General features: G+C 43.7%; 4 protein-coding genes across 6 annotated transcripts in view; 2 read left to right on the top strand and 2 right to left on the bottom strand.

Annotated features, from left to right (window-relative positions):
- Window positions 1-1,522, bottom strand: part of ppp2r3a (protein phosphatase 2, regulatory subunit B'', alpha) — a 137,973-nt gene extending 136,451 nt beyond the window's left edge. Inside the window, exon 1 of the mRNA XM_083792355.1 lies at window positions 1,498-1,522. The gene's annotated coding sequence lies outside the window, so the exon portion shown is untranslated. The remainder of the gene's footprint in view (window positions 1-1,497) is intronic.
- Window positions 1,523-3,621: 2,099 nt separating this feature from the next.
- On the top strand, window positions 3,622-7,994 carry LOC310877818 (tumor necrosis factor ligand superfamily member 10-like). Of its 3 annotated transcripts, none has more exons than XM_083791772.1 (6): window positions 3,622-3,795; window positions 4,268-4,411; window positions 4,540-4,585; window positions 5,121-5,237; window positions 6,374-6,606; window positions 6,970-7,994. In XM_083791772.1, the coding sequence occupies exons 1-6, from the start codon at window positions 3,682-3,684 to the stop codon at window positions 7,177-7,179; spliced, it is 864 nt and encodes a 287-aa protein (XP_083647898.1). In that variant the 5' UTR covers window positions 3,622-3,681; the 3' UTR covers window positions 7,180-7,994. The 3 variants fall into 3 exon arrangements, with proteins under 3 accessions (XP_083647898.1, XP_083647897.1, XP_083647899.1); XM_083791771.1 differs by having other exon boundaries at window positions 4,262-4,411; XM_083791773.1 differs by lacking the exon at window positions 4,268-4,411.
- Window positions 7,995-9,492: 1,498 nt separating this feature from the next.
- Window positions 9,493-15,673, bottom strand: msl2a (MSL complex subunit 2a). The gene is made up of 3 exons (XM_083791227.1): window positions 14,628-15,673; window positions 12,322-13,739; window positions 9,493-11,477 (listed from the first exon to the last, which is right to left on the bottom strand). The coding sequence occupies exons 1-3, from the start codon at window positions 14,767-14,769 to the stop codon at window positions 11,175-11,177; spliced, it is 1,863 nt and encodes a 620-aa protein (XP_083647353.1). The 5' UTR covers window positions 14,770-15,673; the 3' UTR covers window positions 9,493-11,174.
- Window positions 15,674-17,409: 1,736 nt separating this feature from the next.
- Window positions 17,410-25,720, top strand: pccb (propionyl-CoA carboxylase subunit beta). The gene is made up of 15 exons (XM_083791967.1): window positions 17,410-17,657; window positions 18,761-18,880; window positions 19,462-19,530; window positions 19,636-19,692; window positions 19,821-19,934; window positions 20,169-20,279; window positions 20,439-20,547; window positions 20,713-20,833; window positions 20,949-21,030; window positions 21,273-21,396; window positions 21,552-21,659; window positions 21,830-21,930; window positions 23,907-24,005; window positions 24,104-24,203; window positions 25,003-25,720. Exons 1-15 carry the CDS (start codon window positions 17,412-17,414, stop codon window positions 25,122-25,124), a joined length of 1,683 nt encoding a protein of 560 aa, XP_083648093.1. The 5' UTR covers window positions 17,410-17,411; the 3' UTR covers window positions 25,125-25,720.

Genomic DNA, 25,720 nt, shown 5'->3' with positions numbered 1-25,720 from the left:
ATCAGTTGAGCAATCAGCCCTAATACTTGTGTTCTATGTGTGTTAATATGATTTATAAAGTGTGTGTTGTGCTCCATTGTGCGCAACACACTCTGTAGCTCATTTTGGCACACCTGCCCCTATTCTTATGAAGACTGTGTGAACCTGCTGCGAGAGGATGTGATGGATGTGTGTATGTACTGTAGCCTAGTGTGTGTGTGTAGTGCAGGGGTGCCCACACTTTTTTGACTTGAGAGCTACTTTCAAAACGACCGGGTCAAGAAGATCTACCCAGCAAAAAAAAACTATTATCCCGTTGCTGAAAATAGTTTAAAAATGTACTTGAGCGGGCTTTGGATTAGCAGCGCTGGCATTACATATAAGACAAATGGAATGAGAAATAGAGGGGGGGAAATGGTAGTTTTTTTGGTATTTGACTTTTTAATGCTACTGATGGTTGTACGCAACAATTTGAAAACAAAGTATTGCATTGTGTGTTTGAGCTGATAGGCCCTTTTTATGTCAATCAATCAAGTCACCTTAATTCAAGTGGCAGTGTGTGTGTGTGTGTGTGTGTGTGTGTGTGTGTGGCAAGAAGGGTTCTGCTTAGCACAAAACAGACTGAAGCCAAAGAACATTGGCGTGGCCTTCGACTGCAGGGAAAGTTGGCCTGTGTTGATTCAGCTGATCACTCTGTTTCACATTCGATGTACAAAAATGCTGCTACCAACCAAGTACAATCTGTCAATCTGGTATCCCGACACCCACACTCCACTCTGTATAAACCATCATGATTCTGAACAACACCTAGAATCCATCGCACACATAACAAATGGATGTAGTGCATACAAAAACTTATACAGTATATTGCTCGCCACGACCGGATTGTTGACCTAGTGTCTGATGCAGTTCGAAAGTATGTGCCATCTAGTGCAGCAATGTATAACATTCAAGAGTGTTACCAGATTGGTTTAGCTGTGCATGCGATGTCTTTGCTAACATCCTGAATACACCTGATGTTGTCTTTGTTGACACCAGACACAAGGAGGTCCTGATTCTGGAGGTGGGCTGTGTCTTTGATTTGTACATGGACCAGGCATTCCAAGATAAATATTCTAAGTATCAACCATTACTTGGAAGTATAACAAACTTGGGGTATCGCTGTAGATTTGCCATACTGATATTCGGAAGCCTGGGCCATGTGCATAAACTGACCATGAGTGGCCTAAGAATAGCTGGCATGACAAAAAGCAAAGCCAAACAACTTACTGTTCTGTTTCGTCTGTTATAGGCAGTTTGTCTGTGTGGAGAAGGAGGTGCCATGTGTATCCTTAAGTGAACATGAACTGTCAACCCCGTTATGTTTGTTTCCTTGTAAAATTAATTGTAATTTGTGGATTCAAATAAAGAAATCGAAATGTGTGAGCGCGCACGCACCTGCATGTGCACCCACACACAGGCTAGTGTTTGTAGGGGCTGGTGTGCATGCATGTGTAGGATAAATATGTGTATACTCACAGCATAGATTGTGTGCGAACATACCGTCATACAGGTTATGGTTATAATTGTTGGCCATTGCCCAGGTCATTAACATCATGCAGCTCCGACTCCTGTGGCTGTGCCCTCATTTCCTCATTCCTACAATAGAAGGGAGGAGAGAGGTGATAGAATGAAAGTACAGGAACCAGGGCCCCATCAAACCAGCAAATATAACACTTCCTGTTTACTTTCTGGTTGCGAGCTAGGTCTTCAGAATAAGACCTCATAATTAAAGTTTTAATGTTTTTTTAAAGTCATACGTTTAGTTTAAATAAATGCATTTAAATAGCGTACTAGAGTACTTACTGTATATGTGCCATGAAAGGTTGTTACCGATTTAAATTGGCTATTGATCCCCATTAAATGGGCATTTTATAGTTAATCTCATCTATTTAACAATACAATATATACATTATACTGTATATCCATAATGTAGGCAAGTTGTAAATAATATCGGCCTACGTTTTTATTTTATTACATTCTTATTGTCTAATGTATCTATTTAATTTGAACAATTTAGAAATATTGTCTAAATCATAATTAGCTTTTGTCATACAAAGAGAGATTTTAACCTAGTTAAATACAGAATAATTAATGAATAAAAGTATTGGCCTACTTTAATTAGTTTAAAGACATTTTTTACATTTAACCCTACTCGAAGTAAGAAATGGCACTGTTTTTACCTCTGACCACACTAGATGGTCTGCCACTTCCCCTTTTTATTTTATACCTCTCCTGCTTAGTGGAGAGTGTGGTGTTCTCTCTGTTATGAAACTCTCTCTGAACACCATCCACTAGTATAGTCTGGAAATGGCACATTTTTTAATGTCAGACCAGTTGAGACAGAACCGATTTTTGTCCAGTGTCCACTATAGAGCGTCGTAGTCCCGCTATGGGAAATAATTAATGGGAAATTCTCTTTTCCGGGCCACTCGTCGTCATGAAAGGGGGTGGGACTGCGACGCTCTATAGTCTGGAAACGGCCCATTTTTTATTCAATGGATTCAGTTTACTCTAGAGGGTACTCTAATTTTGAAGAGATCGTCCATCGGAAAGCTTATATTTCCTAGCTAATATTTGGCAGATAAACACTGGCAGGAACGGCCATGTACCTCCACTTTTCAGATTTAATGACTTTCCCATGACAAGTAGGCTACTAGTACTTTACCTCATGTGTAATGTGGGCAAATGTAGCTACAGTAAGTGATGGCTTAGAAGATCGTCCAACAATACCAGGAAAGAGACAAACAAAATGGCTCTTTTCTGCAACTTGCTCTTATGTGTTGATTGTGAGTTTTTCCCATCAGTGTGTCGTGTCACCATATGGTCGTCTCCATATATGAAGATCACGACGCTGACCTCATCAAACCCTGGATAGCCATACATGGAGAAGACTGAATCATCAGCTAGATGCCAGCAACTCTACATCTGACCTCAAGCTCTTAGATCTCCATATATGGAGCTGACCTGTTCTGACATATGTTGATCGTGTCCCCACCCGTCCTTCCTCTTAGATGTCTTCCTTTTGATTGATACCTGTCCATTCAAACTCTAGACGGGTCCGCCCCAAAGTAATTAGTAGAGTTCTCAACAGGCCCGAAAATTAAGGCCCAGCCATCATACCTGGGCCATCATCAAACCCTGCACACTCAATCAAGACACTGCCCCCGCTGCCACCCTTAGATCTCCATATATGGTGCTGACCTCTTCTGACATTCCATTATGTTGATCTGACCTCATCAAAACCTGTACACTCAAGACACGCTCCATACATGGCCAGTACAGAATTCACGGTCACCCAGGCGGATGCAAGCACGGTGCATGCAACTTCGCTTCTCACCCCCACCCCTCAGGGCATCTTACTGGTACTATATTTAAGTGTAACTGTGTAAGACTATGTTGCCTGCCCTGTAGAGCCTGTTCTTTATTAATGTCCTCTAACAGTGACATCTTGAGGCCGTTTAGGAGGGTAGACCATGCTTGTGTCTCTGCTCCACCTACCTACAAAACTTTTTTTTCTCCCAACACTGAGTCCTCGTTTCATGCAAAAGTGCAGCACAGATCTTGAGCTGACTTGTCCTGCTGCGTGCTGGGTCTGGAAGGGAACTATACCTACTTCTGTTTGCCAGTTTTCGGATTGATCGTCATAGTTATTTATTCATAATGGCTGTTTCTATCTCACTCCCGTGTCTGGGACTCGTGACACTGGCAGCTATTCTTATTCAGACCATCGCGGTTGCCGTCAGTTTTATGTACTTCAACAACGTTCTAAACACGGTAAGAAATGACACAAGGCTCACTGCAGAGGTTTGTAAACCAGTGGAAACCTTGCCAGTTGAAATGGCAAATGCATTCGGTGTGTATGGACGTCCGAGTTAATAATACAACATTTCTAAATTAGTAGCCTAAGAAATAGCCTTGATCAGGAATCCAAACATTGATAATACATTTTAGGAGTCCAAAATGTTCGGCCATTATGAAGCTGAACAATGGAAGATATGGGAAAGATAGAAAAGTCGACAACCGAAAACAATAGCAGGAAATTGTTGTACTTATTTAAACTCGGGAGATTATTAGGCAATTTCTTCTTCTGCCTAATAACCTAATACAAGAAACTCCACTGCCTGACACTCCGGTAAAACAACACTTTAAAGTCGTAGGTGTAGTGTTGTTGGATTACTTAAATCTAATATAGTTCTATTTTCCTCAGTGTTCCTTTTTTGTGTGACTTTTACCTTGCCAGATGCAGGAGACTTTCTCCAGGAGTAGTGTGTCATGTTTGATGAAAGCCAATCTGCGCTCAGCGGAGGGTCTCATAGAGACACCAGAAGAGGAGAAAAAGAGCGACCCCTGCTGGCAAGTGACACAACAGCTCCAGTACCGCATAGAGAAGGTATAATATATTATTAGTCAGATAGTCAGATTAGTCTAGATAGGAATGCCAGTGTACATCAACATTGCTACTGGGTTACAGCTCACTTCTATTCCCTACTCTTTCTTTTTTCTTCTTTTTAACCACAGATCATGGCTGAGCGGTTCCAGAAGGAGATGTCAACAACTATGAGAAGTAAGACGTTTACCTTGCATTAATCCCACTGTCCCACACAGCCAGTTATATACAACATTTGCAACATTCGATTTTTAATAATGGGTTGAATCCAGAGAGCCCATTCATCCAAACAGAAAAGTCTGATCTGCTTGTATTAACACCTTTTTTTTATGAAAAGAAATTGTCTACGGTGGATTTTTATGAAACAAACACTTTGATTGAAAGAGGATAATTCAAACTTTCCGTAGGCTATTCAAGCTTTCTGTATGTTGGTGAGTTTACCGTTGTTTAATACAAGAAGATCTGACATTTCTGTTTGGATGAATGGGCTGTCAGCGGCTGGTGTTGGAACTCTAGATTCAACCATTGTAAAAAACTACTGTTGCAAATTGTGGCTACAGTATCACTTATAGTATACCATTGATTCTCAAAACCGACCCAGTGTTTGGGAAAGACTGACTTACTGTAGCCTACTGTCTTTGCTGTACTGTACTGTACAGTACACCTAAAATGTATTTTCTATACAGAATGTCTCATCGTTCATCAATAACAGGTAAACTGACCGGAGGGCTGCCCATTCTGACCCCAGGGGTCCGAGGAGTCCCTCTTCCTAAAGTTGCGGCCCATGTGACAGGCGTCGCTTCAACCAGAGAACCTCCAACCACTGAAGGTGAGGAGGATCACATGGAATACTATTCAGAGATTAACCAGGTTTTAAAGGTCCAGCCAGTGTCCTTATAGGCTATAGTGAAATCCTCATTGTTAATCATAATTCAATTGTAACTCTGTGTTGAATTAACACTCAGTGTTTTCACCGTGCAACACAAGGTTTGGCTGATGTCAAAGTGCAGGTTATGTGTTTTTTTTATGTGTTAGTAAAGGCAGGTGAACTTCCCCCACGCCTAGAGCAGGTCAGACCGGAGGAATGCATGTTGAAGCCCTGCAGGTTCCTGTAGCACACATTTGTCAATGTCAATCCGATCCGATCTGACTGCTGAGACCTGCAGAAGAAAACAGATGTGCATCTCTTCTTACTTCACTAACTCCCCGGATGCTCCCACACCCCCCTCCCCCGCCCCGGCTGCTCCCCATCCCGTTCTTGTGATGCGGGTGGTGCTGTTTAAACTTCTGATGATGTCAGTGAACATAAAAGCAGTCCAGAAAGAAAGACTGATATTTCCCCCTTTCCCCCCTCCCATGAGCAGTTTAATCTTTGAAGGCCCTGGTTGCACAACTGCTGGGCAGTGTTGGCCTGTGATCACATCTGTAAAAAATATTTTGTGAGTGGAACCTCCCTGACATTTGTATCTAATTTGAATAACAGAACACGCTGGTAGTGTGAATGGCACAGTGTTGAGTCATCGTATGAGAATCTTAAGACGAAACAAGTGCTGCTTGGTGGGTGGTGTTGAGCAGACAGAGCTCAATAACCTCCTATACTACTCCACTCTGGATCTCCAATGTCTTATCCCACTGTTTCCCAAACAGTGGGCCGGGACCCATTTGTGGGTCACAGAAAGAATTCTAATGGTCATGAGCAAATATGATTTTCCCTATTTATTTTCTCTTTTACTACAAAAAAATATATAGTTTTTTCTTACTTTTTGAAAATGTTTGTAAATAGGCAAATATGTTCAAAATTGTAATAGAAAGTTATAACATTTTTCTACGGAATTTCAGAAATGTTCAAAAGATCAAAGAAATTCTATGAATTAAAGAAAATAACTTTTAGGGAGTCTTGAAATTAGCTGATTGCCTGTCTGTGTGTGTGTGTGTGTGTGTGTGTGTGTGTGTGTGTGAGAACAGGTTCACGGAGCAGCAGGGGGTATCTGGGGGAGCGTATCGCTGCGTGGGAGGGCCAGCGGGGTCTGTCCTTCCTACAGAACATGGAGCTGAGGGGCGGGGAGCTGCTGGTGCCCCGAGCAGGCCTCTACTACATCTATGCCCAAACTTACTTCAGACTCCCCTCCATGGAGGAGACGGAGGGGGAAACGGGGGAGGAAGAGGGAGCGCAGCTTGTTCAGTATATTTACAAAAAGGTGAGGCTTCTGCTGGGCATTTGGACGTTTTCAGCACATTCTGCTGGGCCAGCCTGGGGAATGTCTCCCTCTGGTGGCCATCAAATTGACTGAATGTATCTGCGTGCATGTACCATTTCAGATTGTTGTCTCTTGCAAGGCAAAGATCTAAAAGGCAGCCGCTATCTGCAAATATAATTGTGTAGTGTAAAAATAAGAGCAATATTGAAACAATATCAGCAAACATGCTGGTACAACACAACAGATCTTCCAGTAGCCTATATGTTCCAGTTTATTTTTAATGTAACAGAACTGTCAGAAAGTAATCAAACGTTTTCTTTTTTAAATACCTCTGATGATTAAGTTTTGAACTGTGACCCACAGATGAGTTCCTATCCAGTGCCCATCTTGCTGATGAAGTCGTCCCGGAGTGCCTGTTGGCCCCGGGGTCAGGAACCGGGCCTTTTCTCCCTGCACCAAGCTGGCACAGCTCGCCTGCAGCCTGCAGATCGCCTCTTCATCACTGTCAGCAATGCCAGCACCATGGAGATGGATGGGAGGGCCAGCTACTTTGGGGCTTTCCTGGTGGGCTAGACTAAACCTTGGGGTGAGGTGTCTGAGAACGATGCCTGACTGGAAATGGACTGTGTGAGAGATGGATCCTGACTTCAGTGGATGACAGCATATTCAACCCATTGGGTTGCGCTGTGAAGTCTTGGTGTGGCTGGAATGAAAGTATGGACCATGAAGTGTGGATAATTTTCTACAGGGCCATGGAACATAAATAAGGTGGCAGACCTAAGCTGCTAGTACAGTACAGCTGGACGGCTTGGTGGGATTGCTCCAGTTAGAATGAACTGGTCAATGGTCGGCGCATCCCAATGTCTCATAGGATGTCAAGACTGTTATTGTGATATCAAGTGTTGCTTATTGCTGGGAAATGGAAGTAAAGAAGCATTATGGTTATCAGACTGATGCTATGCATTGGTGTGTGACTCGTGTATTGAGTAATGCCTTGCCTGCAGTAGGTCTGAACAGTCTGCAAACAAGCTGCTGCCCCTGAGAACTAATTGTGGTGTTGGGACGCATGACACTTGTAGTCCTCTTTTTGTCAAATCTTTGTATCCCAAACTGCCAGAGAATGGGACTTAATTTTTTCCTGTCAGTGTTTCCAGACAAAATGTGAATTGAACTTTATAAGTTATGTTTAGAATATTATTACTTTGTAATTTGTTTTGAATGCACTTTTTGTAGATGTCATGCTCTCATGAGCCTCACAGGGAGAAGTAAAGACTGTGATGCTGCCAGAAAGAGTGTTTTTGGAACATGTTGCCTGTGTAGACTGCATCTTAAGCTTTTTCTTTTGTATATTTTACTGTGAGCAACATTAAACATATTTCTGCATTAAAGTTTCTTCCCACTGTTCCTTATTGATCTATTTAGGCCTTTTGGGGGTCTTTTTTCTCACTGTATACTAGTGGATACCTTCAACTATACTAATATGGATAGGCTTATTCATCAGCATGTAATATTTTTCCTGATTTTCTTAATTTGTTCAAGATCCTTTCCAGACTTGCATGTGTAGAGCCTACTGAAATTAATCTAGACTAAATTGGTTTGGTTGATTAGGAAAACCCTGAAGAAGGCATATGGTTTTATTCTTTCAATACATTTTTGCATCGTTTTTTGCATCGTGTCTACGAGCTGTGCGACCTTTCCTTTACAAGTTTTGTCTCCCGTGGTCAGCACCTCCCCACTATTGGTGTGCACTCCTACCTCTTTGTTCTGATTAGGAAAACAAAGCTGGTTCAAATCTAGTTTCAAAATATTGACAGAAGTAAATGGAATTTCCCAATCAAGGCATTTAACCCTGAACTGCTTGAGTTCGAGCTGCTCAGTGACCAATGTTAAGACTACTGCGGTTCTCAAAGTGGGGTCTGGGGACGCCCAGGGGTCCTTGCCCCCCAAGAACCATAAAAGTAGTTACAGCATCAGTAATCATTTTAACCACTTTATCAATGTATACGATGTTAGCTAGTCATAAATACGGATCTAGAAGCTTGGCACAAAATATTTTCAAACTGGGTTCCACGTCGGAACTGAATGTGGTCCTTAACATGAAAAGGTTTGAGAACCACTAGTAGGCCTACACATGTTGATTTGGCCATTGGGATAAGTTGGAAATCGGTCAGCCGTCATCTTTTGGGGGATATTCGTCATGCAAACTCGCATTTGTCTCATTTTAGATTTTAGCGTTGGCTACTCAAAAAGTAGTTAATACAGCATCACAATCATTTTAACCACTTTATCGATGTATACATTGGCAATTCAAGAGATCTACAAACTCAGCAAGCTCAAAACGCATCCCACTGCGAAGCGTTTTGAGCTTGTAGATCAGCTATTTTGCTATTTGAATAGAAATCCTGAATTTATTTTTTTAATTGTATTTTCATTATTTATAAACTAAATACAACGGACATAAAAACTACGTTGCAAATCGGTCGCTTACATTTCATGAGCGTTCATTAGTCAGGTTTCACCTGACAAAAATATAGTTCATAATACTATCATTCAGCTACTAATAGTGAAAGTACTAAAAAGTAAATTTTGCAACAGTTGAAATAAATAAATAGATCAAAAATCAATATTGGGATATTGACCTGCGGGCCACATGTGGCCCGCAGGTCATTTACCCATGCCATTTACCCATGTACTGTATGATCTATTCTACAGTATACGTCCCATATACTTATCTTAAAGCATCCACTTTACATAATGACATGAAACTTGATAACTCGGTCAACCAGGCAGTCACCAGGAACCAGACACCCCCCCCCCCCCCACACCACAAAAAAAGACAGAACTGAAAAAGTAAAAAACTATCATTTAATCCTGTTGTATTGTTTCCATAATGTGGCAGTGAATGTTTGAACAAGAACAGTCCCTCCCGTTAACAGGAGTTTCTTACATATAAAATAATAAAAAATAATTAAAACAAAAACAAATAGTTAGGGTTCAAGTAATGCCCAAAAGAAAGACATACTGAAACGCACAGACACAAAGGCAGACGGATCATATTCACAAATAAAAATCAACCCGCTACTTCCTGGTCTATGAATGGAGAACCAATCACGTGTTTGTTTGGTCAGTTTGAGTCCCCCCCATCTCAGGACTCACAGACGCATATACAGATATAGTTTGAGACAGTAAACAAAACACAAACACAGACAATACACCCCCTCTGAGTTAAATGAGGGTAAGGTGTTTCAAGGTGCCTTAACCAAAACAACACAGACGTTAACAAAACATGGTGCCAACTCAAGTCAGTATTAAAACAGAAAGTCTCTGAGTTGGGTCTCTGATCTGCTGGGAAACTACAATTAGGAAAACGGGAAACGCAGAGGACATTGTTTTGTCTCGACAGTGGCAACCTATGGCTTCGGTTTATTGATGCACACATGCATACTCTCACATTCAATACCAGTAGCAAACTGCAATAATGTCTTAAAAAGACAATTATTCTACACATGGCAATACTGTAAACAACTATGTGTCTCTGTAAGAGAGGAGTGAAAGGCTCCTTATGGGTTCAGCTCATGGTGCTGCTATTGCTATGGTAACCAAGGAAGGTCCCAGTTGTAATTTGACCAATCAATCAGAGTAAGTGCTTATATATCACCTCCACCCCCGACCTGCTGACATTACAGTAAATCTCAGCGATCCACACACGCACACACAGAGAAACCTCGGAGCCAGCCAAGGGCTCTGACATTATCTCCCTCTGGCTTGCCTTGTACAGCACTTGCATTAGTCAAGTTCATTAAGACAAATTAGTTAACTTAATAGACAGTACTTGGGATGAGTGAGTGAGAGGAGAATCGAAGGTAGGTCTCTGTAGATTACCAATGACATTCAATCACAACAGGAGTCTGAACACATACAGGATTAAGCCTGATTTATACTACTTAGTTGCTCAGATATTTTCAGTGCGTGACCAAGTATAACTCAGACTTTAATGAGATTCTTCTTGAATATCAATGCCTGCCAGACGTGGAGTAATACTTTGATCACAGACAATGCAATAAGTTTACCATCAGATATGATAAACCAGAAATGGTTTTCATTCACACTACACACTTTACCAATCCACACTTACATACATACAGTCATACTTATAAAAGAAACACATCCATCCAATTGTGCACACACTAATAAACACAAAACCTGGTGTGGAATTTTCCTATTGCCTCTTACGCCTGTGGTCTGTGAACCATATAGTAAGCACCTGGGAACCAGATCTCTGCGTTTCATTTGTTAGCAACTACCAACAGACTGGCACCCAGGACGATGCATGAGGCTTTGGCACGCCGATGCTTTTCTTGCTCTGCTGTGTTCTGCTTTATCTGACACAGAACAAAGAAGATTACAAAAGAACAGGACAGGACAGACCCATAGCTGCCTTACCTCCCCATCTATGGGAGAGGTACGTGTCATTTTGACCAACACGCTGCTCAGTTGTCATATTCATTCAGCACCAAGCCGTCTGTATCCTCCGTCCAACAAGGAAATCAGGAAGTCCCGAGTCTCGTTCAGCCAATGAGCAGCTCCAGGCTGTCCTCGTAGTTGGACTCTCGTGGGGGGCTAGGGGACAGAAAGGCTGTGGTCACGGGGGTTCCCGTTGCCGTAGCGACATTGAGGAGGGTGTTGCCGTGGATGCTGGTGGTCGCCGGGTTGCGGAGAGCTGCGGCAGCGGTGATGCTGGTAAGGTTGATGCCCAGAGTGAGCCGCGTTTGCTCCAGTGCCTTCTCTGGCACAGCGAAGGCCTCCAGCTTCTTCTCGCCGTTGGCCATGTAAGAGTTCTGGCAGCCACGGCAGATACAGTCCAAGCATGCCTGAGAAAAGTGCAAAATTGAATAATTAGATCCAAAGTCAGGGGGCATATTACGAAAAGCTTAGCATCGATCTGCTCCCATTTTGAATTGATACTGATCCACGGTACAATTTGACCAGCAGAAACAGCATTAGCAGTGCACGAACAGTAAATAGCATAGCCACAGCATTGCAGACAGTATAACAGTGATATATTGGCAAAGGAGACAGGGAATATTGACTTTTTGGTGCAGTGTAAATGTAAATTCAATAGGGTTTTTTGGTGGAAAAACACTATTTAATGAACTGACTCTAGCATAGCATAGGCGTACAGCTGCACATACAGTAACTTTGGCAGGTTGACGAGGCCAGGTTGTCAAAAGCCAGCTACACACTGACAAAAGAAACATTCGCTGTCACTTCATAAAGTTGGTTCAAGACAAAACACAATGCCCAGGTTCATTACAATGTTGCATTACACTGACTCTGGGACTTGTTTTAACAGATTGCTTGGAGATCAATGAAGTTCTATGACTTTTGGGTTATGAGCTATTTTCCATTTGTTTTGGCAAGACTGACCATGCCTTGTAGAAAGTAGGAGTTTTCATATTCCATGATGAAATAGGGAAAATAAATAAATAAAAATACTCTGGCCCCATTCAAAAGTCTCCACTCAGCATTGACAATACAAAACATAAACAAGGTACTGTGTGCAATATTAGTTGTTGGTAAGTTCTATCTTGGTTAACAAATAGCTCTCCTATTTATTTAATAATCATAACTGTTGCAAAGAAATATGATATCCATTATTCCACTTTCCCCTATAATGTTCCATGTGAATGATGCATTTAAGGTCTCAGAACTCACCTTGCGGTTAGAGTAGCAGGGGCATCGCTGTCCCCGGCAAGTCAGTACGGAGGGATTCTGCGTAGCCCTGCCACACTTGCAGCCTTTCTTTTCCACAGCCTTCTTATATGGGGGTTTGGCTGGGGTTGGCGGCACCAAACAGCCCGACAGCATCCGCGGGTCTTTGCTGCGGTCCTTGGATTTGGGTGCTCCGCTGCGGACCTTGGCGTTTGGCTTCTTTGGAGCTTGGTCGCCGTGCTTCTTGGCACCCTTACTGTGGTTGGGTGTAGGGCGACTGGGCTTGAGTGACGCACCGTTGGATAGGGAGGAGTAAGCATGCGCAGATACAGTCGAGGAGTGGAGCACAGGCTGCTGCGTGTGAGATGGGGTTGGAGTGTGTGGGTGTGAGATGGTGCCCTGCAGGATGGAGGTGATGGGAATGGGCTTCACGATTTCCCTGTCACCCTCCGAGCGTGAACGCTTTCGGTTGAGGCGGAGTGGCGGGGGCTTAGGAAGAGGAGGGGGGTCTGTGGAGGAGGTGAGCGTGTGAGCACCGTGGCTGCAGCCTATGTGAGTCCTGTCCGTCTGAATCTGCGTGTAGTTGTGTGCCGTGTCCAGCTGTATGTACATGTGTGTGTGTGCTCTGTCCGAGGGTATGTGCGAGTGCGAGAGTGTCCTGTCTGGCTGCGTGTGAAGAGTGTCTCTACTGGCTTGGAGAGGATCCAAAGTCTGTAACACCTCCTCCACACTGAGGAGCAGCACCTCCCCCTCCTCCAGGTCCCTGCTACCCGACTGCCCGTCCCTGAGTGAGCACACAGTGGCCTGTGTAGATGATAAAGGCCTGGAGGCCAGACTCAGTTCCAGTCCACCGCAGCCAGCTGCGGACACAGTGAGGCCACCCTGTGGTTGCTCCTCCACCAGCTCACATACCTCCAGCTCTGGGGAGGAAGGACCCAGCTCCTCCAGTCCATTGCAGTCACGGGGTCCATTGAAACAGGCAGGGTTAGAGGAAGAACTCTGGGGATTGGCTGAGGGTTCAGCAGGGACAGGTGGCGCCTCCATGGGTGTGAGGGATGCCAAAGCCAAGTAGCTGGGCTCCTCTAGCACCGTGTTTGGCTCCTGCGCCTCCAGCTCCACCTCCACCTCCAATTCCATGTCATTGCTCGACGTTAGGACCTCCTCTAGGAGGTCCATGACCTCTGGAGACCCTCCCACCTGGCTGCTGATTAGCTGCAACAGTGGGGAATGAGTGATGTACAAGCACAGTTGCCTGTAACATTGGACTAACACAGAGAGCTGTTTGTTCTCCGCAAAGCAGGTATAGTCCTTGCACCAGCTGCATCCCGGCTTCATTGTCATCTTCTGACCTTTGCAGCTCAAGCAAACGTAATGCTGGCATGACGAGTCTGTGGGGGCGATGGGGTCCTGGAGCAGTTTACCTGGGACAAAATAATTGTGAGGTAAAGGGTCTGTTAATCCGCCTCTCAACATCAGCAAATTTGCTACAGTATAAATTACCACCAGTTCCATTTCATCAGACTGAGACCAGACCAGACTGGTTTCAAGTTTCTTGTGTATATAATCCCTGCCATCCCTTGATCACTTCATGCCAGCAAATACAATTTGTTATGAAGACACATGTATCTATAATGTCAAGTGTGATATGAGCTCTGCCCCCGTCTATAATCCTGCTGAGATTCTTGCTGAGCTAAGTGAATTCAGCCATGAATAGGATACACATGGTCTATGTGGCAGACAACAGTGCAGTCATCTGTACACTGTCAGGACTGAGCGGGGGTGCCCGCTTCTTGCATAGTGAGGAAGCAGCCAGCTGCTACCAGGGCTCAGCCTCAGTTGTCAAGGAGACCACAACAGTGAAAACCTGCTGCGCAGCACACAGATCATTGTGAGACACTTTCTGTCATCACTCACTCACTACACACAGTAAATTCAGCAGTGTTCATTCATTCATTTGCAAATCTAGAGTAGTATACACATGTAATCAAGTTATGGATCCATTGGTTAAATCAAATGTGTACACAGAGTCTCAAGGGTTAAACACTACACTTTACAGTGTAGGTGTAATAGAGTAGCCCTGCCTTAAGTTTATAGAGCTAATACCTCCTCTCACTCCCCTGGCCAAGTGAGAGTCCTCTTTGGATGAGCGGTACAGTTTTGGTTCTGACAAAAGGTAATGTTCCGTTAGTTTGTCCCTGTGATATGAACGCAGTCACCGCTCACCGGTATGAATTCACAATTTCACATCATTCAATCAGCAGGATAAAATCTGTAAAACAACAACAACAACACAAATGCGTGATGCTTACCGCAGACCAGGCATGCGAGGGACTGACGGAAGAAGGGCAGCAGTTTGTACATCTCTGTGAAGGAGTGGGGCTGTCGCGGATCACACTGCAGGACCGCCCGGCTGGCGGACACGTACAGAGCGGTGGCATTGACAGGGTTCATATCGATGCTCCCGTCGTCGCCTCCTCGGCCCGGGAAAAAGCAAGCCACCCAGCCACTCACTGGGACCACCGAGGCACTCGGGTCCCAGGGTGGATGGACAGTCGGCGACACTCGCCAGGCGGCGTGGCAACAAAACAGCCCCGTTCCCACAGAGCACAAAGAGACCACACCGAACGGCCGCGTCAGCGAAGACTGTCCAATAAATAATAAACAAAAGCGAACATGGTGGTGTACGGTGTCACAAAAAGCGCAAACCGTTAGCTCGGCATGTAGCCAGCTAGCGTTAGCATCGCCGGGGCTGATGATCACGACTCTCTCCCAGCGCAGTTATATCCGATCACAGTTCAGGTTGATGTTAGCCCCTCTGTGGATACGTTACCCCTACACAGTCACGTATCTGCCGTTACCGTAACGTTAGATCAAACGATCCATGGTGAAAAGCTGTGCTAGCTACCTAGCTTTAGCTTAAAAAAAGAAAGAAAAATAAATCAAGCAAACGCTGCGCAGCACAGATAGTTGGTGTATTGGCCAAGTTATTCCATCTAACATCCAAATCCGTATCCTCGTTGATGGCTGAACAAACCCCCAAAGCTCCCGCTGTGAGAGGAAAATATCGCTAGTTACAAGATCCCAGGCGCGCACTTGATGTAAACAAAGCTACGCTAGCTAACGTTAGCATTGCTAGCATAATTAGCAAAGCAGATATTCCACCCGTAGTAGTAGTAGAACTCCAGTCCAGTACCGTATGCAGATCTACCTCGTGCACCTCGGGTTGAAATGTAACCTGTGGTCTAAAATCATATGTTTTTGATACGTCTGTTTGACACTACAATAGTCCGTGAACGTTTGCCGATACATATCGAGCTAGCCGATTTACAAAGGCATCAATCATTTGATTTTTCACTTTTCCTCATCGGTCTCTCGCGATAGCCGTCATCATCACGCGAGAGACCCGGGTCGGTTACCCCTGGTTACCGTAAGTGCTGCAGAGTTGCAGAGTTCGACAAGCTTTGATTGATTGACCCCCCAGTATCAGGATGTATTAGGAATAGGATGTTGATATGCATTCATCAGCCAACACTCCCCACTCACAGGTAGTACCCCCCCCCCCCCCAGAGAGGACGTATAGGGCCTTAGTCCTACTCCTCCTCCCAGCCAACACTCCCCACTGACAGGTAGTTACCCCCCTGAGCTCAAACCAACATTTTGGTTTTAAGATGTTGATATTCATTTTGTATTCATCCTTAGGACCCCAAATCACACCGTGGAAAGCATGAGTGTCTATTTCAAACAAAGTGTTTTTTAACTGGGGGGGTCATATTTTGACAGCAGGAATTGCCTGTCATAATTTTATCAGGATGTATTAATTAGGATGTTGATATTCATTCATCAGCCAACACTCCCCACTCACAGGTAGTACCCCCCCCCCCCCAGAGAGGACGTATAGGGCCTTAGTCCTACTCCTCCCAGCCCAAATCACACCTTGGAAAGCATGAGTGTCTATTTCAAACAAAGTGTTTTTTGACTGGGAGACAGCAGGAATTGCCTGTCATAAATTGACCCCCCAGGATGTATTAGGATGTTGACACAGACACAGACACTCCCCACTCACAGGTAGTACCTTCCCCAGCAACATTTGGGGAAGGGGGTTGTTGCCCAGACAGGGACCAGACTGGTGAACCGTGGGTCAATGGCATGGGTTCAATAGTGGGTGAAATGATGAGTAATGGTAAAATTATGTCGTTTTTTCATAATTTGACCCCCCAGTATCAGGATGTATTAGGATGTTGATATTCATTCATCAGCCAACACTCCCCACTCACAGGTATTCAGTTTTCACTTTTACAAAAAAAAAAAAAATATATATAATATAATAATTCTTCTTAAACACTTGCACTGGGAAGATTAACCCGTTTTCATGAAACCGGTTAATGCTGATCCAGTGATCCAGGATATATTAAAACAGGATATCTGTTAAATCCTATGGTTAATTCCCAGTTTAATCTCTGATTTGTCCTAGATATAACATCTTGATCTTGGGAACTGTAGTTCACTCTAGTGACATTGGAATACAAAAACAGTAAAATACAAGAAAGCCCACTGCAGAAATCGTCTCATTGTGATTGGTTGAAGCCTCTGTCTCTCGGACACCTCCTCCAGAGCCACCAGTGTTGCCAGGTCTAGGAAAACAAGCCCAAAAGAAGCAAATAGGCCTATGAGCACTTTAATACGTATTGTAGACATATCGGCTTTACTACTGTACTACTACTACTACTACTACTACTACTACTAATAATAATAATAATAATAATAATAATAATAATAATAATAATAATAATAATAATAATAATCTTGAAATAAAATTTAGTATTTGGAAGATTTTTGAAACACAAACACAAATCTGGTATTTTCAGATGGGGGTTATGGACAATACATGTTAATTTGGCGGGTCCATGACCATGACATGAACATATGAGAACCGCTGGCTGGACGGATGCAACAATTAAAATTAAATGTGAAACAAACCCAAAGAACCGCAACTACCAATGCAACTTCACAGAAAAATAAGCCTAAAACAAGTCGCTTATGATAAGCGGACATGGCAACACTGCTGCTCACGCAAGCTTAGCTCACACACAGCAATGGCGGCGTTCACGGTGGCACGAAGCAGCTGCGGGCTGATCAGTGGTCTGAGGGCATCTTTCAGGAGTCTGGCACAGGTCAGACATGGTGCAGTGGTCACCGCGTCGCTGCGGCCGCCGCAGACGAGCTGCCGCCGGTGGTATGCAGCCGCCAGCCCCCTCACCGTGCAGGAGAGGATCGACAAGAAACGGAAGGCGGCGCTGGTCGGGGGAGGTCAGAACAGGATTGATGCACAGCACAAGAAGGTAAACACTGAACACACACGAGAGAGACCCCCCCCCTGCTACTGTACTAACATACCTGGCTGACACCCACCTGACCTGACATACCACCAGCACTCAAATGACAGTAGGAGGCGTCGTTAGCTGGCAGGCTGGCAGCTTTTGCATGAGCAGACAGTAACCATGGTTGCCTGGGTACACTGACAACTATCTTTTTAACATCAACTAATTGTCACATCACAGGTGTAAAACAAGTCGTTCTAGTGTATGTCGGTTCAACCTCCCATCATTTACAGTTATCAAGAAAGGTCTAAATGTCAAATATTTACTTATAAGTAAATATTGTATATACACATACATAATTAAAGGACGGTGTATGTTTGAAAGAAGACATGGCAAAGAAATGTCAAAATATCAGCACATAGTAACTTGTATACAGGATGGTTGATATCCCCAGCCTTGGAAAAGTAGATCACATGCCTGGAAAAAGGTCACCCACAGTCTAGCTAAGCAGCTCTAGCCCCTAGTGCAGAGCCTGACACCTTAATTTCCATTAAAGTTTCACAAACTTTAAGCTTGCTGGGCAATATAAAGCTATTATATTGATATTGTGATGAGACTAGAGATATATATTGTATGGGATTTTGGATAGTCATATGACGGATAAATAACAAGAAAGAGACGATTCATCATTTCGCCCTGATGAAGACCTTTCATGGTCAAACATGTCCTGATCCCGTTTGATTCGTGTGAGCACCTTTAAAAAAAAAATCCTCCTGTGAGCACCTGTTTTTTTCAGTCTTGTATAAGTTTAGTCTTTTACTGGTTTTAAAAGCTGCTTTAGAGTAGTGATGTAATTCTCGGAACTTACCTGACTGTTCTTCTATTATTTGACTTTAGTGACTTGACTTACTATTATACAGACATGATCTGACGATGATTTATGAAAATGTCATTCAGTAAATACTTTCTAAAAGCACAATCCCAATATCGATGGTATTTGCTCAAACATAACATTAGATTTTGACCATATCGCTCAACCCCGTTTTCATTCATCCAACTGACTATGCTCATTATGTAAGAATAATGGTTATATAAGAGTTTACTGTATCTGTTGCAACTTGCAGGGCAAGCTGACAGCCAGGGAGCGAGTGGAGCTACTCCTGGATCCAGACTCCTTTGTAGAGTATGACATGTTCGTAGAGCATCGCTGTTCGGACTTTGGAATGGAGCAGGACCGTAACAAGGTACACACAACACAGAGAGTTTCATCTCTCTTCTAACCTGGGGACATGAACGATACTATCTGTTGCGTGAAGGACCACAGTGAATACGTTGTCGTTTGTTCACTAATTTGTCCATAAATCATGCATACACTTAAGACCTGAGGCCGATTCTACAAATGGCTTCTAATTCAGTGGTTCTAAAACCTATATATTTTTTGTAATTAAAAATGATTCAACACTTTCAAGATTCCAAAAATGTGGGGGAAAAAAGTACAAGCTTGCAGCGTGGCATGGAGTGAGAAGACACGCGTCGCGGTGACCTTGTATTAGTATATCTGCTATTGTTGAATAGCTAAAATCTAAAATGACCTAAGCCGTGGCTCAGCGGTCCAGGCACCTTGCCCCCCCCCCCATCTCTCTCCCCATTTCCTGTGGGCCACTGTCTGTCCCTCCTCTATAAAAAATATAATACAAAGGCGAAAGCCACAAAAATAAATCTAAAATGACAGCTCAATCCTTCCCCAGAGGCTAATTTCATAAATCAATACAAGCTTTAAAATGTATTATTAGGAGCGATGTAACCATACATGCTCCTTTTCTAGTTCCCAGGTGACAGCGTTGTGACAGGACAGGGAAGGATCAACGGCAGGCTGGTCTATGTCTTCAGTCAGGTGCAGGCAGCACATCATTAATATTAGTGCAAAGCATGAAATAAAAAATAAAATCTATATTTCAAATCAACATTTCCTCTATTCTGTACTTATTATTTCTCTCAGGACTTTACAGTATTTGGAGGCAGTCTTTCCGGAGCTCATGCACAGAAGGTCTGTAAGGTAAGGCTGTGGGTGTTGCAGTAATGCAGATGGAGGAAGTGGTTAATTTTATTATGGCTGTGATACCTACCTCACGGTCCAAGACGTTTTGGATTTGCATGCATTATAACCTCATCTGTCTTGGTTAGATCATGGACCAGGCCATGATGGTGGGAGCTCCAGTCATTGGACTAAATGACTCTGGAGGAGCTAGGATACAAGAAGGTGTGGAGTCTCTGGCTGGATATGCAGATATTTTCCTGGTGGGTACAGCAAACAAAGAGGAGGTTAACTTTGCAAAGAGCACCGTCTTGTTTATAAATCATGGCTGTTCACCAGTAACCTTACAAGATCGCCATGCCCCATTCTTTATGGTCTGCTAAACCAGAATTTGTGTGGCTTGAAGCATTGCCACTTCCACGCAACTAGATCAAAGTGGTTGCATCTGCACAAGAGAACTAAAATAATAAATGGCAGTCATTCTCTTGTGTCTCCAGAGGAATGTGTTGGCTTCAGGTGTGGTCCCTCAAATCTCCCTCATCATGGGTCCCTGTGCTGGTGGGGCCGTCTACTCCCCTGCCCTGACAGACTTCACCTTCATGGTCAAGGTATCATGACTGGATGCATTCTGCAGCCTTGATGTGTTGTATAAATGCTAGTACATGAAATGAATCTACTAGCATTAAATAACACTGTAAAATCCTCTATCTTGTCATACTACAACAGTATACATTTATTGTGTGTATGTGTCCCGTGCGTGTGTGTAGGACACATCATACTTGTTCATCACAGGGCCTGACGTTGTGAAGTCAGTCACCAATGAGGATGTAACCCAGGAGGAGCTGGGAGGATCCAAAACACACACTTCCGTGTCTGGTCAGTCCCTTCATTTTTGAAACGTAGTTTTATTTAATCAAACCAAGATTTACGCGATTTCTCCTGTTTAAGCCACATGACCGTATGTCTTCTATGCCTTCTAGTTGTGCTGAGTGGGAATGAGCTAATAGTTAATAGTATTTTAAAATGCAATCCTGTTGTCAGGTGTGGCCCACCGTGCGTTTGAGAATGACATTGACGCTCTGCTCAACCTAAGAGATTTCTTCAACTTCCTGCCTCTTAGCAACAAGGACCCGTCCCCTGTCACTGAGTGCCACGACCCCAGGTGTCCGTTCACACAGCCTGATAAACCAATTCCCTGTTTGCATGGATGTTTGTTGACTTATCTATCCTTTGACCTAATTGTATCTCTTACCTATTCACTCCCATCCTGTTTCTAGTGAACGTCTGGTGCCTGCCCTGGACAACATTGTCCCTTCAGAGTCAACTAAAGCCTATGACATGCTGGATATCATCCATTCGGTATGACTGACTGACTGACTGACTGTCTCTCACACACACACACACACACACACACTTAAAACGCAACTGACAAAAAATACTTTGCAAGTTGAGTGGAATATAGTGGTTTCCTCAGAAATCTAGCAAACCATGATATGGTTTGGAAAATTGTTGGCAGTTAAGTCATAGACAGTGGCAGATTTACAAGCTCACAATACAATGCTACTTGTCGCCAGTTTGTACAATTTGTCTTCCTTCTTTAGATTGTGGATGAAAGGAACTTCTTTGAGATCATGCCCGCTTATGCAAAGAACATTGTGGTGGGATTCGCTCGCATGAATGGACGCACGGTGGGCATTGTGGGCAACCAGCCCAAAGTGGCATCTGGTGAGTAGAGGGTGGAGAAGAGAGAGGTGGTTGGTGGGAATGAGAGGGGAGCAACAGCATCACTGGCTGTTATTATCTATTAGATGTTTTATTATGTCACGTCTAATAGAAGTCTAGTTTTTTTCTTGGTCTCATCTCTGTGCTCTGATCTCCAGGCTGCTTGGACATCAACTCCTCAGTGAAAGGAGCCCGTTTTGTGCGCTTCTGTGATGCTTTCAACATCCCCATTATCACCTTTGTGGATGTGCCCGGGTTCCTGCCAGGTAAACACTCTTCCACATGTGATTTCTCCATCACTTGTACGCACGCACGCACACACACACACACACACACACACACACACACACACACACACACACACACACACACACACACACACACACACACACACACACACACACACACCCCTCCCTTACGCCTGTTTCACTCTCAGGTACTGCACAGGAGTACGGAGGCATCATCAGACATGGGGCCAAGCTCCTATTTGCTTTTGCAGAGGCCACCGTCCCTAAAATCACCATCATCACCAGGAAGGTACGTGTGGTTTTTAAGTGGCAATAAGTCAAAGAACATACTGTCAACTCAGATCATGCGGCAAAACCCCATTGTGTGCACCAGCTCGAGTGGGATCATATAACACCATTGCCTTGTTCCTGTTCCTCACTAGGCCCGCTCCCTCTCAGCTTTCAGACCTGCAAGCTTGCTGCCTTTCTGTGAAATTTACCCATCTGAATAAAAATATGCCATCCATGTGAATCATGTAGATCCAACAACATTTGAACTCTGGAAAGGTGGGGGAGATGGGTGGGGAGGACTTCTACCTTCCCTATCATTACAATTTGAGCGACGGTTCTCAGGGAGACGCATCGAGGCTTGCGAGAAGCGGCCTGCTCTATGGAAATGCAATCCACATGGCAGAGGACCAATGAAATGGGCAAACTCAAACAATCTCATCAGGAGGTATCGGGTGTCCTTAAACGACAGACAACACTGTTTACAGAGGGGCTGCAGATTTGAAACATACACACACACACCTTGTGAATTGAATAGATTAAATTGCAGTTTGCTGATGTCACTCTGACTGAATGATAATGGTTAAGGTCCTTTCAAACGGGCAGCGATCAATGAACGCACCCGTTGTCACATGGATCAAGGACAGGTCTGCTACAGGTCTGCTCAAGAGGGGCGCAACAACGCAAGCGTAAAAAAAGCCAACAGAATCCAGGTCTGGTGAGTCGCTGGTGTGTGCACAAAACGAGCACACTTGCAACAAATTCACGGGACCGCGCTCATGTAAATACGCTTGCGATATTGCCCCTCGACTTCTCCGCGTGTACAGAAAAAAACCGCAGGTCTCATTGAAAATTATCTATAGGTGCGTTAAATCAATTCCAGTTTGAAAGGCCCATAAGGCTGCTATACATGCATACACGGTATATTATCGAGCCATGCCCAGATTTAAAGAGCAAAACCACTTTGGTAGAGGTTTGGGTTGCCATGAGGTAACTCCAAAGGTGGACAAGAAATAATATATCACACTCTTGTGAAGTGAGGGGCGCTCTTATCATCATACTCAGCAAATCAGCTGAGCACATTCCGTTCTCATACACAAAGCTGTGCATGTCAAAAATAATTGCTCTATTGATTAGAAATGTATGATTCTAAATCTATAAAACTATTTGTCTGAATCAGCTTTGTTAATTTAGTGTGACTTTGAGAGCTGTTACACTGTACAATGAATGAAAGTCAATGAGAATTCTTTTTGATTTCTTGTCCACTTTGAGTTACATCATGGCAAGGTAACAACCCAACCTCTACCAAAACAATCTGTGAACCCATTGGCAAATAAAGGAGAAACAGTGCCCTCTTTTAATTGACAACGTGAGTTGACAAACGTGAGTCAACAATCTGTCTCTTTATCTTTAAATATTTTTTGTCCCACGATTTTGTAACCCATTTTTCACCCCTGTGTCAATCATCCTGTGATGTGATCCTGGGCTCTACACACCCTCCGCCAACCTAGGGAGAGCAATGGACTTAACTCATGCTTCCTTCATGCTTGAGTGTCCAAGTTGCTCCTTTACACCTGACAGGGGGGAGTTTCCCTGGTTGGACGTAGCGCGTGGAAGGAGCACGTTATTCCAACCAGTTCAACCAGACAATCTGTCTCGAGAGACTACTACCAAAGTGGTCTTGCCCTTTAATACCGGTAACCCCTTTTTTCCCCTCATGAGTTAGCAAGTCTGAGCTAATTACTTCCGGCCCAGACGGCTGGCGTAGCCGTCTTGGGCACCTAGGCTCTAATACCCGCTGGTATCGCGGGTTCGACTCCCGATCCCGATGACCTTTGCTGCGTGTCATTCCCCATCTCTCTCCCATAAAGTCAGAAATAACCCAAAATATAAAAGAAAAAGTAGAAGGGATAACTTCCTACTGTATGTGCTCATACTGTATATATTTTTGTGTGTAGGCTTTTATGCATGTGTATTTGATCTGTATACGTTTTCCAGGCATATGGAGGAGCTTACGACGTCATGAGCTCTAAGCACTTGAGAGGCGACGTAAACTATGCCTGGCCCAGTGCTGAGGTTGCGGTCATGGGTGCCAAGGTACGCGCACACACAATCTCCCCCCAGCTCTCTGATTAGATTAGTCTTATTTGTTTTGATAAATGTGCATGACATTAATGTGTCCGTTTCTCTCTCAGGGTGCTGTTCAGATCATCTTCAGAGGGAAGGAGAACCAGGCGGAGGCGGAGGCTGAATATGTGGAGAAGTTTGCTAACCCTTTCCCTGCCGCTGTCAGAGGTCAGCTAACCTCCCTCTCAATGTCTTGTTTGTACTCGACTGTCAAGTGGAGTTTCATTTGAAGATTACATAGGCCTTAGCTATTTTGAGGCAGAGGAAAGATGAAAGCTAAACTTTCAGTCAATATTTCTGAAATACAGAATAGTCTATAGCAGTGGTTCCAAAACGGCGCCTTCTAGGGGGTGCGCAACATGAAAAGGCTAATGGTGGTGCTATGGTTTTATTAACATATTATGACAAGTACATGCAGAATATAGCCTATGCTGCATATATATGCCATATTCAGGTTCCTATATGTGGATAAATAGAAAATGTATGTCTCTATATAGCTTATGCAAAAAAAAATCCATGTGGGGCGGGGTGCGTCAGCTAGGTTGGGAGGTTACAGGGGGTGCATGGCCAAAAAGGTTTGGGAACTGCTGGTCTATAGTATATGTAATCTTCAAAAGCCATGCATTGAGGGGCTTGCGCACCTTCTTGTAATCAGGGTTCTTATAGACTGGTGTAATGGTAACCAGTGGTCATTTGATAAAGTTGTCAATTCAAATGGATCATTCATTTTAGAATGAAATGTTTCAACACGGTATAATGAATGTTAATTTACCGATTTGTATGTCGTCTGCGAGTCTACAAATGTAATTAATTTGGTTACATCCGTACACTGCATCCCAGAGTTAAATGAGTAGGCGGGGAGAATCTCTTAATTCCCCTTGAAAATCACCCATAAAGAGTCTTAGTAAACATTGCACGACACATGTCGCCCACCCTCTGAGTCATAGTGTTGATGTCCATGTTTCAGGCTTCGTGGATGACATCATTGAGCCATCGACCACTCGTAAGAGGATCTGCAGAGATCTGGCAGTTCTGGCTAGCAAGAAACAGGTCAACCCCTGGAAGAAGCACGCCAACATTCCCCTCTAAAACACACCCATGTCCAGTCACTGAACACTCAATAAAAGGATCATTGGGTAGGACTTTCTCTGCTGCCACGGCAGTGACACTCATTATGTCCTCACTCCAGAGAGCAAATTATTATTAGAATGTCCCCAAACGTCCCACCGAGATGATCACAAAGTAATTAGAAAATGCTATGCATAGTGCTCTGGACCTCTCCTTGACTTGTACTGTATACCTGCCTTCACTATGAAAGCTATGACGTTGTGTGAAAGCTCGTACTGCCCATTAAATAAATTCATATATGGTTCAAATACACCAGTCTATTCAAATTAAACGCATTGTCAATATATCCCATGTGCAGTCTGTTTAAAACTACAGTACTGTATATATCTCAGTATAAGTATCCATCAAATGGACATGTCTTGACAGGGAGTTACATGTAATCTGTATCTCACTCATTTGAACTGTGCCTTTTCTCAGTGGCAGTCCGCTGCTATTGTAAAATAAATCTTGTGATCTCTATATTGTTACCCCTTTTCTTTACCTCTATAAAGGCAGCAGCCCTGTTGTAGTTTTTAATTGAGTTCTAAAAGATTTATGAATAAAATGTTTTCCAGTGA

The sequence above is a fragment of the Protomyctophum parallelum genome, assembly GCF_964188405.1.
Source record: "Protomyctophum parallelum genome assembly, chromosome: 20".
Lineage (NCBI taxonomy): Eukaryota > Metazoa > Chordata > Actinopteri > Myctophiformes > Myctophidae > Protomyctophum > Protomyctophum parallelum.
This window is presented reverse-complemented; position numbering and strand designations above follow the sequence as displayed.